The 18,426-nt window shown below is 39.9% G+C and overlaps 1 protein-coding gene across 3 annotated transcripts in view; it reads right to left on the minus strand.

The window, feature by feature from the left end:
• The window catches only part of LOC126755020 (5-hydroxytryptamine receptor 2A), a 138,219-nt gene that overhangs the window by 14,012 nt on the left and 105,781 nt on the right, over positions 1-18,426 (minus strand). For all 3 annotated transcript variants that reach the window (XM_050467279.1, XM_050467278.1, XM_050467280.1), the window contains 2 exons: positions 12,259-12,448; positions 10,861-10,998 (listed from right to left, as the gene is read on the minus strand). In XM_050467279.1, coding sequence (XP_050323236.1) covers positions 10,861-10,998; positions 12,259-12,448 — 328 coding nt within the window. The remainder of the gene's footprint in view (positions 1-10,860; positions 10,999-12,258; positions 12,449-18,426) is intronic.

Consider the following 18,426-nt stretch of genomic DNA (forward strand, 5'->3'; position numbering starts at 1 on the left):
GAAAAGTGAAAGGAAACAATAACCAGAAAATCAGGTAAGTGGTTAAGTAACAGAAAAGTGAAAGCAAAGGGCATTAAGCTCACTGAGAGCTCAAGGCAACATCAATGGTCATATGCACTTTTATGTGACATATGTATTCGTTTACACAGCTCTGCGTGTATGTGTGTGTGTGTGAGTGTGTGCAAATATGTCCAGAAAGGATCGTAAAATCGTTGAGGAAATGAGAGCCAATCTGGCAACAAATTGATAAGAAATTCAGTCAGCAGAACACGGTGGACAAATAGTGATGAAAAGTATAACAACACATTCGAGCTCAAGTTTATGCGCTGCCACACATCCTTTCAGGGCCCTTGGGCGCTCCACACTTCATTGCTTGTCCACTTGTGCTGCAGGTAAGTGCCTTCATCCTTCTCCACTCAGGCGAAAAGTGGAAGACCACCACCGAAGCGATTGGCCGCATAGCTTTTGGTCTCGTAAACACAAACGGTTAGCATTTGGCTTCGTTGCTGCTGCTGCTTAAAAATTTAAATTGGTTTCAAGTTGCCCTCTTTATGGCTAAATAATCCGCAATTTGCGAGAAAATGAAATTTCACATTTTGGCATTTTCGTTACTTGCTCCACATCCACCTCCACCTCCACCTTTTACTCCATCGAGGTAAAATACCTCTCCTCAAAGTCCAACGTGACTTACACTGCATGCCTGCGTACATATGTGTTGGTGTGTCTCCAGCGTGTTCACACAAACACACAGTGCTGAACATAGTGGATGTGAGAATTGAAGCTAATCCTGCTGTGTGGAAGCTCATGCATCCGCTCGGTGTTAAGCAGTTACAAAGGCGTCGGTCCGATTGTAGTGGATAGTGAACGCACAGATAGGAGCACGAGTACGCTGCTTCTTGGCGCATATAAATATTTATATTTTAAACACACAAAGTGGACACAAATGGGGTTCGATGGAAGTAATTGGCAAGCTGATTTTCTTTTGTGTGTTCAATCTTGACTTTGTTCAACATATATGCGTAAGTATGTATGTGTGTTAATTCACAAAATTTGTCGACAATACATTCTGGTTTTAGGGGTTTCCCTAGGCACTTAAAAGGTAGCTGAATGGTTCCGGAATACACGAACTAATAAAGTTCAATGTCAGCACGCTTTTTATGCTAGGTGGAATGGAGCCGGAATAATCCTAGTGTGATCGAGGAAGTGTAGTGCTTTTCGATTTAGCTCAAAAATATAGTAGAGTTTAAATCAATCAAGTGGAACTGTGAGTTGTTCATTTCTCCCAAAACGTGGCTAACGACTAATGTTTTATTTTGCCGACGACTGCCATGAGATTGGGCCAAGTGGCGCACTACTTAACTTAGACCGATTATTAGCGTTTTGATATGTACATTCTGAAGAGAAACCAAATCAACAAAAACCAGAAGACTGGCTGGCAGCTGTTTCAGTAGCGAATAGATCAAGCGTCTGTAAAATTCTTTCAAAGAAATTGAGAATTTTATGAGAGGATAAAATAAGAGAGTGATGTTGAGGAATCCATAGCAGTTGTTGCTTGATTAACGCTGAAATTTTGAATACACACACATATGTACATTCACATGGCTAAAGAAATCAAATAGTAAATGCCCCAATGTATGCTACTATTAAATGTAGTTATGCCCCAAGCTTTAATAAAAGTGTGCAAAACAGGAAAAACTAAAAAAAGCCCCCTGGCCAAACTCTTACCTCCCATTTTGGATGAAACAACAAAACGCCTCGCTCTAACACAATATTTCCTTCGAATATATGTAATAAAAAGAGAAAAAGCAGTGATAGTAAACCTACTCGCTGTGGCTTACTGAAAATGGGAAACAGGCAATTGAGTAAATTGGTAAGTGAGTGAGCAAAGCAAGCTTGGTTGACCCTTTTCGAGTTGTGGCTCACCAAAATGCGGTACAGACGAGTGGTTACTTGTGTTAGTTGATTTGCTTGATTGGATACAGAGTAGGCGTTGAATTTCATTTGCTTGGGATTAGTTGGCGCACAAGTTCACTCTTGACGTTTTGAAACAGTTAAGTAGGCGAGTAGCATGTTGGGCACTGTGTCGAACTTAAATAAGGGAAATTTGTGGCGAATACGAGAAAGGTTTGAAAGATACTTTCAAGTATTGCCCTACGAAGAGTAACAAAAATTTTGCATATTATAACATCAACATCTGTTGGAGTCAAAGCTTCCTCTTTGATTGATATCGAACTCTGTCACTTCCTTACTACCACAACAGAAGATCACGACTAGAAATGTTTCTAATAATATGGTGATCGATCGTTATGAAGATAGTCGCCAATAAACTTCAAAAGGCCTGTTAATTACCATTAATTCGTCTCGACTCAGCACAGTTGCGTAATAATATCGGTGCAACAACTAGCATGTCGTGTGCGGCACTAGAAATTTAATGAATGTTTCAGCACATTAACAATGTTGCTGTTGATACTTAACACAATTGTAAAAATTAAGTGCTACAAAAGCACAAACATGCTCACCAACTCGACTACAGCAGCAGTGGTGAAGTGGGCGCGTGTGTGTCTGTGTCCCATTTTAAGTGCTCAACTAGGCGTACGCGGCGTATGAGCAACCCAAATGACGCCGCCAGCACAGAGCAACCGCATTTTAATCCAGCAATTTAAGCAATTAGACAGTTGATGTGTTTAATTAGTATTATACACACAATGACATTTCAAAGTAGACACACAACATTTTTGGCCTCAACTTTTGACAACAATTTGGGATTTGCTGCTACTTTTTTACCCAATTAAAATCGCGTACAGCTCGGCTCGAGCGGTGACTAAAAAGACCAAAGCAAAAATGTTGAGAAAAAAAACTTAAAAGCTACAATGAGCTCATTAGCTTGCCTTATCATTAACAGTTTTTCGCTTGCCTTGTGTTGTGTGCGCTGGTTCTTCATTCGGCTTTTGAGCGCTTTCAAAGCATCAGCGTGATTTCATGAAAATTTTGGTACGCTATGCGACGCTGCTTGACGCTGTTGTTACTTGCTTGTATGAGACGTTGGTGGGCGGAGCGACTGCTGGCGCACGCACCGGTGCGCACACCCGCCCACATGCGAACGTGTTTATTCTAAGCTCGAAGCCATTGAAAAACGGCTTGTCATAGTTGCCTAACTCCAAACCACTCACTCAGCCTCCCACACATGCTATACACTCGCATGTACATACATATATGTGAGTACATGTGTGCGTGTATATTTGTGGCTTTTATTCGATGATTGCTGGCTTTCATTTATGTACCGACATGTGATTTATCGCATAAAACTCGGCAGATGCAGGCGGATTTGTAGCGGCTGTATTAATTTATGCAAGAAATGAGTTGGGCAGTGTACATGTATACGTACGCGTATGCGTGTGTGCGTGTTCTGTGGCACAAGCGCGCGCTAGAACCCGTTCTGTGCTAATTCGGGCTTTTGACTGACTGTAAAGATTTGTTTTGCTGACAGCCGCAAAATGCTCGCTTCAATGGCTGAGTGGCTGAGTGGTTGAAGTTGAATTGTCGATGACAGCGTATTTGAATGGACGAATAAATGGCTCGCTTGGATTGATTGTTCTCGGTTAGAAGAGTTGAGAATGTTTCATTTGTAATTGAGGCTTTTGTATACTTTTGTTAGCCAACAACAATGCTGGTGGAAAATCAAGGATTCGCCCCATTTCGCATTAGTAGCCTCAATGATTTTCCAAGCAGCAAGCTCTAAGTAAATGAACCGCAAATGAAAGGGTTTACAAATGGCAAGATTCGGTTAAAACGTCATACATATGTATAATATTATTCTTGATTTGCTGCAAACGCATTGTTTTGTGATTGTGAAAGGTTCTATTGGCATTCGGTTATTCATTACTCGCAGCATACAGCACACACCAGAGCACAGGTGAGTGGAATGTGTGTGTATGTGTATTACTTCTAAAATTTACAGAAAAAGTCAGATTTAATTTAATAGAAACGTGCTTTCTACGGCTGTTGTGCCCCAGAAGGTCCAAGTAATTCGAACGCTCTCCAGCATAAACAGTAGTGTTGAGGTATTTTAAACTTTGGTATACATTGTCACTAAAATGGCTTTAAAAATGATTGAAATTCTGTTTTGTTTTTTATTCGTTTTTGAATAAATTTGTGACCTCTTTCTGCAACCCACTGAGATTTGAAAATGAAAAGTAGTTTGCAACCGAAGCGGAAATACTAGAAATGGCTGCAGAGGCACCAGAACAATTCCATTTCTGAAATGGTAGGTCGTCATTTTCTCCCCTCTCCCTATGTGGGACATACCAGCTATCGGGAAAAATAAATTTTCAGTTATATTAAATCACCAGCGAATAAAACGAAATCGCATCTAATTCTAAATTCAGAATATTTGGTTTCCAGTAAATATTATTGTTTGCCGAAAATGTTTATTGCCTTTGACAAATGCTTAAAACAAGACATACATATGCATGAGATTGGGTTTCAGTTGTACATACATACCTACATATGCATGTGTGCTTAACTGTTCATGCTTACACGTTAATGAATGTGTGTGCAAAGCATAACAATACGACACCTGCGTTAATTAATGCCACAAACAGTGTAAACTTTTTCAAGTTCGTTTTATGTTTTCGTTGGAACAACATGCAGCGCTCTTATATGCCTATGAAAACAAAAGGACCTTGTGAGGCAAACAAATTAATTTTTAGCTTTAAAAGCTTGAAAATGTACTACAAGCAGAAATCGAAGCGGCAGGAACCGCTCTGAGGAAGCTCAAGCGGAAATGAAACCATGCCGAGCCTAAAGAGCATTCCGATTTCAATTTTGCTCCAAACAGGCCGGTTGAATTCCATTTCATTTGGTGAACAACGATTTAATGCCCAAAGAGCGAGTAATTAATTTGTTTGTAATATGAAACATCTTTCGCACTTCGAGATCCATTAACGTGTGTTCAAGTGCGTGTTTTTGTCGCACATAATAACATAAGTACATATCCATATACATATGTGTGTCCATGTCGCGTGGAAACTGCGAGGCAAGCAATTATGCCCCAACTCTCGAGTGTAGAGTTATGACACAATGACTATCGCATAATTCCCTGCAATGCCGCATCGCCTAAAAGCATATGGCACTCATCTACATAGAAGGGGAGGAGGGGCAAGAGAACGGAGTACGCGTGGCAGCACATGCATGGAGACGTGCTTGGGCGGCAGTATTGAAGGACACTTAAGCAGCGCAATCATATGCCAACAAACATAAGTGGTCAGCTTAGGCAACAGAAGTCCTCAGTTGGTGTCTAATATGGCACATAAGCACCAGGGCTGGGACGGCGAACGAAAATCACTTTATTGGCGCTATCAAGTTACATTAAATGCTTGCTTTTTCCTCAGTTAGTTGTTTTGTTTTTCCGAAAGAAATGTATGGCAAAGTAAGCAGAAATATTTGTGCATTTCAGCCGCTATTGACCGATAGGGAGAGCGAAGGACATTACGTAAACCTTGTAACCATGCTAGTTTCTGAGTGACCATCCATAAGAGAATCAGTACGAATCCATAGCATGCGATCTCGGTCAAAGTACACTGATAACGAGGCTCTCAGAAGCAGAAATTTTAAAGCCTTCGTGAGCCGAATACACAAAGTTAATAACAATCATTGGAAAAATTGGATTTCACACCAACTTCCCATATAAATTATAAAAAAATTGCGCATAGCAAGCGATGGGCTGGGGCGAAATTCAACGGCTCAGCGTTGTGGTCATTAATTATGTGCTATTGCTAAGAGGATTTTCAATTTAAATTCAGCCAATTAACTTCACCGCTCGACCGTAAAATTAAACAGCTGTTGCGCGTTCCTCACTCACACATTCCGGTTGGCTGTCTGCTACTAGTTCATGCTTTCATCAAATGGCCATCGGTTTTATGGCACACGAACAAATAATTTTTATACCAGAGAACAATTTTTTGATATGCGAAAGAAATTTCGACTAATGATGAGAAAAAGGTGGAAGAATATAAGATTTAATTTTTGCTTCGGGTATCCTACAAAAAGTTCCTTTGAAGAGTTAGTAAAAATTAGTGTACGACCTCGCCTTCTGAGAATTATAATGCATCTTATCAATCTAAGAGACTCTTTTGTTTTTAAAAGTTATACATTTCCTGAAGATGCAAAACGTAATAAAACCCTTGAAGTTATGCTTTGTCAGCTGAGAATCTAAATTTCCGATTGCGATCCGAACTTAGTCCTGCCCTTCTAGTTGTTTAATGTTTAATAACCAGCGAAGCCGGTTAATGATATTGCTTGGCTATTATTTAGTACATTGTAGAATAATGAAATGCGCAACGGAATTATGAAGAAACCAAAAAAGTAATATTCAAGGAAAATTTATATTCTGACTTGTTGTAACGCAGAGGATGCCTGTGCTTAGTGCAGCAGAGGTGGTGAGTCAGACTACCAGTGAATATAATGCTTGCACTTCATGAAAGTGAAGAAAGGTCAATAAAAAGCGGATTACGGTAGCGATGATGAAGGTGCGCCTTATTCACTTTCTTATTCGTCCTTAATCTGTTATTTTTAACTCCAAGAAATGCCAAGCAAAAAAAAAAAGCAGCAAATGCTTTGTTAAACCACAACTTAGTACAACAACAGAGTTGAATTTGAGTTTTGCTTTTATTTTTCGGCTTTTGTAATTATATTCCTTTAAGGTGATGAAAACTAATGAAAATTCGCAAGCATAAAATAGCGAGAAAAGCGCTTGCTTCAGCAAAATAATATAAACAAATCAAAATTAAAAGGCTTAAAGCCTTTTAGGCAGAGCAAAACGAACCTTAAATTGATTGCGATAAAAATAACTAAATGCAAAAGACTTAAAATTCCGAACAGAATTGATGAGGCATGATAAAATGCAAAACACAGAATGACGATGTGTGTATGTTTGTTGACTTTTTGAGCTTTGCGATACACAAATTGCGAACCTTTTATTTCTTGGATTTCATTAGACGTGAAGGGAAAAGTTATTTGCACTTTTCTACAATTTAAAAATAGCTGCTTCGCTAGCTTTAACGTCTTAAGTATTAAATATTTTCAATGAATAAAGTTTTTATAAAGGCGAGCTTAACACCTTACGTCTCTTTTCTAGACTTCAAATATCTTGGGGCTAAATTTCTGAGACTTTTATGAAAAGCTTTAGTTAATATTTGAAGTAAAGTTTTTTCTTTTTCAAAGTGTTTTGTTGTTGCTGACACATGCAAAACATGGTGCTAACCTTACGGCGAGGCAGGCATGTGGATCTAACGCTGTCCAAAGCTCGCGATATGAAGACGCCTGGGCGTCAGATCCTGGGGATGCAAGTTAGGTATCATTAGATGGCTGTATACCACGATTGTAAGGCCTATTGTCACTTATAGAGATGTTGCTTGGGCAGCCAAGGCAACGCATTCTTCGGTAGGGCTTAAACTATCGAAGCTGTAAAGGCTCGCCTGTGACTGTGCTTCATAGGCAATGCGCACATGCCCGACTGCAGCGCTTGAAGTGATGCTGGAACTCACATCGCAGCATCTGGTAATTAAACAGATAGCGAAATATACCATGCTGCTAATGTCAGCAAAGGGTTTCATTGAAGGGAAGATAATGTGGTCTCGACAGATGAAGGCCCTAAGGGGAAAACACACCCCTGGCCCTTCTTCCAAGGGACGGCGTTACGAAGAGGATGAACTTCACAAAGAATTTTAGAGTTACTCTCGGCAGCAAGACAGAATGGAATTACTCCACGCTTGATACTCTGCTGAGAGACAGTACTATTCAGTGACCTTGGTGACCAAATATGATATAGGAGAGGGCACAAAAGACCCTAGGTCGCGGTGCAATACCTCATTATTATTAAATATCTATATATCTATCTATGGAGCCGTTATCGTTAAATACTATACAGCAAATGATTTCGTTGAAGCAGACGGTGGTGGGTATTCAGAGTTCCAGGAGTCTCAAAACTTCAAGGCTGACGAAGGAAACACTACCTTGCAACCGCATAAGAAGAATATTTAGCATAAGATTGTGCCAGTTCGAGTTGGAGACAAGTCGGAGAAAGAGATCAGATAAAGGCCGGCGGACAGTTAGTAGGAGTTTGAGGTGTCGCATCTGATAGTTCATTAATCGGTGGACTTCCGCAAATGAAAGAGGCTTGCCATAGGTGAGGTAAGTAACCACATTGTTGTTTTAACTTGTTGTGCTTCAGTTGTCCACAATGGTTTGCTTCCAGAGCGAAATTTGCATTTTTAGACATCAGCTGATGGTTTTTTTTTCTTAAGCATTTTTATTGTAATATAAGTTTTCTATTTTTTGGAGTGTTTGTTTTACATTTTCCTTTTTTTTAAGTTATTTTAATCTGTTTGAATTAAATATCGGGTCACTGGTGGGCGCTAAGTTCAAATGATGGGCAAAAGTTTTCAGTTGGAAAAATCTTAGGCAACACAAAAGGCACGAAAGATTATAACGAAGAGAATCCGAAAAATAAACAACTGAAAAACCGAAATAAAGAATTAAATGCATATAACCAACTGATACGCATAAACTTACACACAGCTGTGTGTGTGTGTGTGTATGAGCGGGTATTTCTTACTTAACATTTATTATAGGCGACCGTTCCCCCAAGCAGTGTTTATGTGCAGTGCTCTTTTATTGCGCCACTAAGCTCAACTGCCCGTCAAAACACAGCTGCTATTCATCAATTCGCATTCGTCCAGTACGTAAGTCAGCGAGCGAAGCCTTCAGCTGCCCAACCATTCATCTTCGCTACAACAAATCTATCTGTCCATCACTTCGCTCTCATATCAGACGCTTCAGAAGTTGCCTTCGCTTAGATGTGGCAGCATAAAGCCGACATTCACTTGCCAGACCTTAAGGAGTTCGCTCCGCTCTTCAGGCTGTCATTTTTACTTAACTAATCTTTCGATTTTTTTCGCTGTCTTGCCTCACTCAAGTGCACGCGCACAAGTACCCACTGAGGCTCACGCATTTTCGGTTGGATATACAGAACACTTGTGGCCAGTTTGTGTCCGTTTATTCGCTTGTGAGCATCCGTCGGTAAATCATGTTAAACATGTGTAGTTGAACTTGTTTTGGTAGCTCTTGTAGCTGTGTTAAGTTTTGTTAAGAAGCCCAGAATCAAGACGGAAAGCACCAGCATCGAAATACCAATAAAAGCTACGGCACCGTATTTTGGGATGTGCCACCTTTTGTGGCATGTTTTATTTAAATTCGGCAGCATTCGCTTGAAACGCCCGATTGACGTGCAGAGGAAGAATAACTTACTTAATTTTAGGCATGGTCCTCGTTATTTTATCAAAGATACCGCATTGTGTATTATTCACATGTGATATCAATTAGTTCAATGCAATTTCTATATTAAGATTTGAATTCTAACAAATATAGCTTCTTCGATATCTCCATCTCCATAAATCCGTCATCATATGTGACTTCATTACTATTTTTATTTTAAATAATCATGTTTTATTTTCGAAACTGTACTAAGCGTTGCCTTAAGATCTTTACAAGTCCTTGAGCTTATTATCTAACTAATGCTTTTCAACAATGACAACGAAAATTTCTCGTCCAAGCTATTTGTGCGAGCTCTTTTGGTGACATTAGACACGCTTTGAAATTTTTCCAATCAAGAAAATTTATTTACTTTGAAAAAGTTGGCAGTGGTTCCCAACTTTTTGTGCATTAAAGTTCACTTTCAGCGTCACTTTTATTAGTTTTATCTTTAATTTCCGACCAGTTTTACTTCGCACTTTTGCTTCCCGTTTTTTCATCTGCTCTGTGTGTGCATCTTCATTATCTTAGTTGGTAATTGTTTTGCTGCCGAGTAATTTTTTCAGCACTTTTTTGCCGCTTTCTTTTCACATTGCACTTTGAATTACTTTTCGTTTTATTTTTGCGCTGTGTTAGATTTGTTGTTATTGTGTTGCTGTTATTTGCCTGAATTTGGTTTTTAATTTATTGCACAATTTCCGCATAGTAACTCTTCGTGCCAACCCTTCTCGGCCCCCCGCCACTCGAGGAGCAGGAACATTTTTCTTCTGGTCCCAACCGCAACCCATCTCGTGTCGGTGGTGTTCTCAGCTGCCACCACTAACGCACGGACAGACTACAAAACGGCATGCCAGCAATTGTGGTTGCGCAATTGGACTTCATTACGCCTGACATTAAATTTTGTGGTTGACCATTTATAGTCACTGACCCACCGCAGCTCAGCCGCATCTGCTTCACTTCACCAACTGCGTCGGACCCGCCGCCCATAGACCGAGCAATCAACAAAAAATACCAATGGGAACTGCAAAAAGTATTGCAATTAGTTATTTCGCTACCTCTCCGTCCGCCTCCACAGTGTTTGTGTGCTTTACCCGGTGTTCGGAATGGAAATTTGTGGGGAAACCAGGTCGGCATCACTGCGTTCAGTGCTGCAAAGCAATTAAGCTAATGAAAGCATTAATGTTGGCGCAAATTTTATCCAAACAGCGGTAAGTGAGTAGTGAGTGAGAATCTCCACGCCCCCACTAGACGCCGCTTCGATGTTCGTCTGATGTGATATTAATTCATAAAAACGAAATTCGCATTGTATTTGTGCAGTTTATTGACCGAGAGTCAAGTCCGCACGGCCACGAAGCTGTGGAGCTGGCGAGTTAAGATGAAGCTCAAATTTACCCGCATTTATTTGTTACAGCTATTCCATCAGCATCCGGATTTATTTGTGGTTTGTGGAGTTGTGGCGAATATGTGGGTGTGTGTGTGGGTGTGCGCGTGTGTTTACATTGAAAGCAATGTTGCAGGAAACATGTTGGTTTTGTATTAATTGCCACTCACCTGATTATTATTGCCGGTCACATCGATTGGCCGTGGCCGCCGCCTGTGTATGCGTTTACGTGCCGTCTGGTAGATTTTCCAATAGAGGGCCAAAATGACGAGTAGCGGCACGTAAAACGTGCAGCAAGTGGCGAAGACCTGCAAGGTAATTAAGAGCTCAATGTACTCATGTTGTCAATCGATAATATATGTATATATGTAGACATTTGCAAGTGTTCCGAAAAACACCGAGTTTTACAAGTTAGTTTTAAGGAGGTTACTAGATGTTATGGCCTTAGCATGCTCAGGGTCGCATTATTATGAAAACTAAAGCGATAATTTCAGTGAAAATCGATATCTGTAGTACTTAATGCTCATCTACTGGTGTTTGGTGTGAGCTTGATCTAGACTAGAACTTAAAGTTACGAGAAGGTGGTCACACTGATTAATACAGGGTTTGTCTGGAAAGTAATGGGACTGAGCCGATTTAAAAAGTGTATTGAACCAATCGTTGCAATTATTTAAAAACTTTTAAAATATAGACTCCCTCTGCGTCGATGCAGCGTTGCCAGCGCGATTTCCAAGCGTTGAGAGCCAAGGTGCATGCTGTTTGGATCCCCTCTGTCGTCTCAAAATGCTTGCCTTTCATCCGTCTTTTCAGGCAAGGAAAAAAAAATTCCGGCTGGCCGGGGGGCTGTAGGACGGCAGCTGAAGCGTTGGGATACCGGCCTTGGTTAGGTAGCTGTTAACAAGAATAACGGTGTGAGCCTTGGTGTTGTCGTGGTGCAAATTCCAATCGGCAGCGATGTCTTATCGGACCGATTGACCCTTCGTTTCAGTCTCTTAAAGACTTTCACGTAAAACTTGGCATTGACGGTTTGTCCAGGAGGAACAAATTCATGGTGAGCGATGCATTTGATGTTCAAAAAAAAAACACTGAGCATCGTTTCCACTTTGGATTTGCTCATTCTTCTGGTCTTCATCAGCGACCTATTCCAGGCCCTCCAAAAAGGCCTGGTGGCACTGAAACACAACACTTCTTGCTAAAGCAACATCTGGGTAAGCCTGTTTGATCATATCAAACGTCTCTGTCGCAGATTTACCGAGTTTCACACAGAATTTAATCGCGTACCTCTGCTCTAACGAACGCTGCATTTTCAGCTTGCACCACTCAGAGAAACACGTCGCGCGAAAATGTTTGTCCGGACTCCCCAGGTGCTCGGAGACAGCTGACTGGCTGCTCGATCGTTAGCTAGGAACGCCCTTTACCGAATACTGTCGGTTCGAAGTACAGTCGTGGCGGGAGAAAATTAGTCCTATTACTTTCGGGACAAACCCTATCTTTTGTGTTTATATGTATATATGTATACTTCCAAACTGTGTGTGTGTGTGTATTTGCCGCATCTGAGCATAACTCACCTGATATGAGACATCTTGTGAAACCATACACTTTTGTTGTTCTATACGCTGCAAGTAATCGGGATCCTTCCAGCCGAATTGTGGCGCCAACGACACTATAACAGCCGCCGACCACACAGAGAAGATCATAAGAAAGACACGCTTACTTGTGCGCGAATGGATGTAATCGATGTTAGTCACCGCCCAATATCTGAAAGAGAAGCACAAAGGAGAGTGCATTAGTGTCATGAAAACAATGATTAAGGCGAGATAAATAACGTTACAATACGAGCTTCATTCGAACGTGTATAAAAGTGGGAAAAAACATTTTCAGTTACTTAGATATCGACTTCAATATTTTATCTCGCTCTTTAAGCCGTGGAAGACCAAAGAAGCAGCAACACGAAAACTCAATCGACTTACACACACGTTCGTATGCACGTACGTTGCAAAAACTGTTGCGAAACTATTACAATAACGAAAGTGTTGGCAGCATCGACAACAACACAAAAACAGCCTTTACTGACACTGATGGTGGCAAAAAATGTGCGGAACAATAAATAGCAGCGAAAAAAATGGCGGAATAGATGGCGAGGAAGACTTCTACAGACATCGCGGGACGATGGCGTGGAAGTTCGTAGTAACTGTGTGCATCCGAAATGGGAATATGCAGCACCGTGTTGCAAAGTGTTGCCACTTTGGCATGCCGTTAGCATATCCGGCATTAAAACACATATGTGTGTACGTACAGAGTCGAACAACGCGTGCTTGCCCCCAGATTGCGCTTATAAAAAATATGGGGCAGCCCAGTTCCTACATTTTTCGATTTGTTGGCGGTCTGAAAATTCTCGTTTTTCTATTGTTTCCGAAAAGTTTGCGTTGCCATGCATCAACTCTCAGCCAATGTCCGAGTGTAAAAAATCAAATTTCTGCCAACAAGAAATGAAAGTAGAGGAACCACTATTTCGACACAATCAGGGCTTTCCGTTTTCACCGTACTTTTGCTTTGATTCGCTTCAATTTAAACTGGCGTGATCTTATACATATGTATATGTATTTGAAGGCCCTATTATGCAAACGTTGAATAAGCCTGGTCCTCGTGATATAAAATATGCAGGGCCTGGATCAGAAAATTGTTTTCTTTTAGCCGTCGCCCCTCCGTGGAGAAAAGCATGCCTTCGAGCGCAGAAGAGTACATTTTTCGATATCTAAGACATGTTTTCACATATTCCTCAGATATCTCAAAAAGTCAAACTTTTCGATTCCTCGGTTTCTGGCGCTCGATTTCTCGATTTAAACTCAACCTAGCACCACAGAGCGAAGGCTCTTTATATGATTCAATTGTATTGCTAACGGTTGATTATCATTGGCACACCTTTATGGTTTTGATGAGATATCGAGGAAGCTTTCTTCCTCTTTAATGGCGTAGACACCGCTTACGCAGTTATAGCCAAGTTGTTAGCGCGCCAGTCGTTTCTTCCGTTTGCAATGTGACGCCAATTGGAGATCCCAAGCGAAGTCAAGCCTTCTCCACCTGGTATTTCCAACGGAATGGAGGTCTTCCTCTTCCTCTGCGTTTCTTGACGGGTACTGTGTCGAATACTTTCAGAGCTGGAGTGCTTTCGTCTGTTCGGGCGACATGACATAGCCAGCGCAGCCGCTGTCTCTGCCGTCATATAACTCATACACCTCACCGTTCCATCGAATGCGATATTCGCCGTTGCCAAGGCGCATAGGACCATAAATTTTCCGCAGAACATTGCTCTCGTAACGCCGACTCATCAGATGTTGTCTTCGTCTATGCCTCTGCACCATATAGCAGGACGTGAATAATGAGTGACTTATAGAGTTTGGTCTTTGTTCGTCGAGAGAGAAACTTGTCTGAAACCTCGTTTGGTATCGACGCCTCGGAGAAGTCCTTTCTGATCCTGACGGAGCCTTCACATTCCCTATATTCTCGAGCAAGACTTTGCGATTTTCAGACATCCTTACCAAATGAAGCATGGTCCTTATGTGCGAGTATGTGCGTGTGTGTGGAATTATGTTGAACATTTATTGTTCGATTTCACAAGCCGCGTTGTTTTTTATTTTCCGCCTTAAGCCGTTAGTTTTGCCAGTTTTTCGCGTATGTGTGTGGTCGCGCTGGTATTTTCTTTGTCGCATGCTGCAACAATTATTGCAACAACTATGGTATTACTTTCGATAGTTAGTGTCGCATGTGTTCCCGGTTACAAGGTTGCCAGCTGCCTAAATAGTTTTTTATTGTTTTTTGGCGGCTTTTTGTGCGGATTCGCTATTTTTTCGTCGATTTTTTAACATTGTTTGTGAGTTCTTGATATTTCATTAGTACCACAATGGCTATGTTCGTACACACTCTAGTTGGTGAGTGTGTGTGCGTGGGCATAAAAAAAATCGCCCACATAGCCTCTAGCTAGACATTTGATGTTTATGTGGGAGCGCGGAAATTGGAAAGCGCTCATTTTTTATTTGGCCTTTGAATAATGAATGCAAAAATTGTAAATACGCTACAGAAAAACCAACAAATTTTTTGGATTTAAAGATTAAATTTTTGAGGTTTATGTATTTGGTGTTTATGAATCCAAAACAATATATTTTCACTTTATTTATGCGATTTCATATCGAAGTTTTCGAAAGTCCTTAGCAAGTAATAGACTTATATTATATATTATATAATATAAAAACTGTCACTTAAACTCCATTGGCCTTGCGAATGTAATGCAAAAACTTGGCAAAAAGGCTCAAGGTCCTTGTGTTCTGGTTTAGGCGGACAAATGAAGAATATAAAGATTTGATGACGTTCTCGAACATTCTCAATTAATTTGTTTAATATATTCTTTAAATCCACCCAGCAAACGTTCAATACTGTGGCAGTTACGCTTAAACTCATGGGAGCAATTATGTGCCCACGAAATATCGGAAATTTCGACTAAGCTCATATTGAAATTCCATAAATTAATTTCGTGCCTGCTAATTGAAACGCCGTCATTTGCTAACCAATTAGCATAAATCGAATGGCGCTCACTTAGTTGCCGTCGTTAATTTGTTGTCAGCGCCCTCTGAAACGCCCTGTTGACGTGGACATCAGTGGCTCCGTGATGGTGTGTGTGTGTGCCGGTATAGGTGTCAACATGAGCGCGCATGAATAAATTTGTTCAGTCAAAGAGTGATTGTGTGTGTGTGTGTAGTTGTAATAATTGTTTAATAAGGATCGTGACACGTGACAGTATCGCATCGGTGTCTCGCGTTGCACCTGACTATTATGCAATTTTATGATAGCTATGTATGTAGCTAGAGTGCGCCAACAGTGGAGGCAGGCGGAAGAAGCGACCTGTCAGCGTGCCACACGTTTCCTTCAAGCGCTCGGCAGATTGTGGATGGCGCGGATGCGTGCAAAGTTGTCATTTACGGCAAATACTTGTGCAACACACTACAAGCATATATGTATACATACATATAAAATTGTTTATGGAAATTTTATTTTGCATGTAAACATGATGTGACTACAATAAAATAGCGTTCTTACACGTGGGCCACGCTCCCGGCGCGCATACATATGTGTGAGTGAGTGTGTGTGGCAAGGAGGTGTGGCGGCATGGTTAACACCGTCATTCAGGCGTATTGTTTGCCACTTCGTCAGCTGTGTGTGCGGTTAAGTCCTGTTGGTGGAGCGTGTAATTGTTGTTGCCGCCATTTTAGTTTGTTGCGCTCTTCGCTGTTATCTGCTATCGCTGTGCTGCTTTATCAGCAGTAACGGTAGAGCGACCGCAGTAGAAGGTAGACAAAGGTGCTTGCTCATTCATCAAGGCATTTATGCCTCAATTTAATATCAGCTCACATTTAAATTCACATTTTATACTATATGTCCGTTTGAATGATCATTTGGGTACAAGTGTGCCTCGAATGTGCAAAAATGCCAGTCTTTGTGTTCCATCTAAAGACTAAAGTTAACGATTTGATGACAATTGATAATCTTGTGAAAAATGGGGTTCAAAACGTTTTGGAAACAGTTAGAGTTGAGTTTGAGAGAGCTTAGGTTATTTATGAAAAGGGTCCAATCTCTGTCTTTTTGGAATTTTGGAAAAAGAAAGGGATCAGAATATTATATAAGCATATTGAGGTAATGGGATCTGCCAAAAACATAAAATACCCGTCATATTAACCATTCGTCTGTCGGATGGATTAGACAACACTTCAGTTCGTCGGTATATCTGCATCATGGAGGAGACACGGCGCCATTCAAAAGTCGATAAGTTCATTTTCCAATACTATATAAATGAACATATGTATATATATGCAAGTACATATGTGTGTATATTTGAATTTATGAATTCGAAAATGTGTAAATGTGGGAATTTGAGCAGCTTGTTTACCCAACAAAATGCACATTCCACAGCAGGCTAATTTATCAATTGCACCAATTTTGTTGTGATTATTTTATGCAAGCGATAATGCGGTTGAATGCAAATGTCAACAGGCGCGCATCCAACCACGCTGGTAATTTTCGCTTTTGTATTATTCAATTTGGGAAATTATTCAACCGCAGTGAGAGCGTGTCATCGGGTTTTTATGGATTTTTAAAATATCACAAGGCCACAACTAAATGTTAGATAGCAATTATTGATTAACACGTATTTTATAATAATTGTTTATGCACACACCCACACACATGTACTTAAATAAATGCATGGGTTTCAACATATTGCAAGTTCTGAGTTTGCCTCCATGTTTATAAATAAATTAATTTTTCGTGGACTCGTTCATAGATACATATAAGTACATATGTATCTGTTTGGTTTACGCCGAAATGAAATAAACATCAATAAATGGATTATTTTTGTCACTGTTGGCTTCGGTTACTTGGAAAATTAATTATTTCATTTTAATTATTAGAGCATGAAGATGCGCAAATTTGATTGGCAGAAATTGAAAATTGCATTCCATATTTTCATAGCTCGCGGAGCGTATTAACAATTATTGGCATAAAGCGGTGAGCTTGTGTGTGAATTCAAGGAACCTATGAGAACGCACATCTATTTTTATCTAAATCTCAATTCTATTAGCAATTTTAATTTCAATCTCAATACTTATCTCAATCTCAATCTCAGTTGCAGTCTAAATTTCAATCTCAGTTTAAATTTCAATTTCAATCTTAATCTCAGTCTCAGTCTTAATCTCAGTCTCAATCTCAATTTCAACTTCAATCTCAATATCAATCTCAATCTCTGTCTCAATTTCAACCTCAATCTTAATCCCAATCTCACTCCCAATTTCAATCTCAGCCTTTTTTGAATCTCTGTCTCAATTTCAATTTCAATCTCAATCTTAATCTTAATTTCAATCTCAATCTCAATTTCAATCTTTATCTTAATCACAATCGCAATCGCAATCTTAATTTCAATCTCTATTTCTATTTCTGTCTCTGTCCCTATCCCTATAGCTACCTCTATCCCAACCTTAATCCTAATATTTGTTACGAATGAATATTTTCCTGTATCATTTGTGCATTTTAAAGCCTCCTTCCTCGATTCGATTCGGCATTGCAATACTCAAACTCTTTAACGCGAATTTTTCATGAACCTATGTATGGTAGAATCGAGTCAGGACCACTCCAATTGTTTGTTAATAATCCATAAACAACAGTTTAGTCTCAATTGTTGATAAAACTATTACAATATTTTGTTTCGAGTGCATTCGAGTGTGCTCTGTGCAGCGATTTATTCGCAACTAATGAGAATATTTCGTTTTTTTGAGTATTATTTCCATGTGCATTTAATTCGAAAATATTTCCATTGATTTTAATGTGCGATTGCACACTATTCAAAGCTTTTCTACTTAACTACTGGTCGATTATTTCGAACTTTAGCTCATTGTTATTCAAGCCTTTTGTAGTGCGTATTTTTGTTGTTGTTATTAATATTGTGTGCCTTTATTTATCGAAGTTTGAAACCGTTTGGCTTTGAGCGTCCTTTTGGCTAAACGCACGCTAGTCGAAAAATACTTTTATTTTACGAGCTTGAATTGAAAATGGAAATCTGTTTAGGTGAGTGATTGGTGACTACTTTATGAGAATAATATTATATAGTATAGTACAACAACAGAAAAATTAATGTGTGAAATCAAACGACATTAGTTAAAAAAATTTATAGGAAGTATTTAAATAAATTTAAA

Source organism: Bactrocera neohumeralis, chromosome 4 (assembly GCF_024586455.1).
Source record: "Bactrocera neohumeralis isolate Rockhampton chromosome 4, APGP_CSIRO_Bneo_wtdbg2-racon-allhic-juicebox.fasta_v2, whole genome shotgun sequence".
Classification (NCBI taxonomy): Eukaryota; Metazoa; Arthropoda; class Insecta; order Diptera; family Tephritidae; genus Bactrocera; species Bactrocera neohumeralis.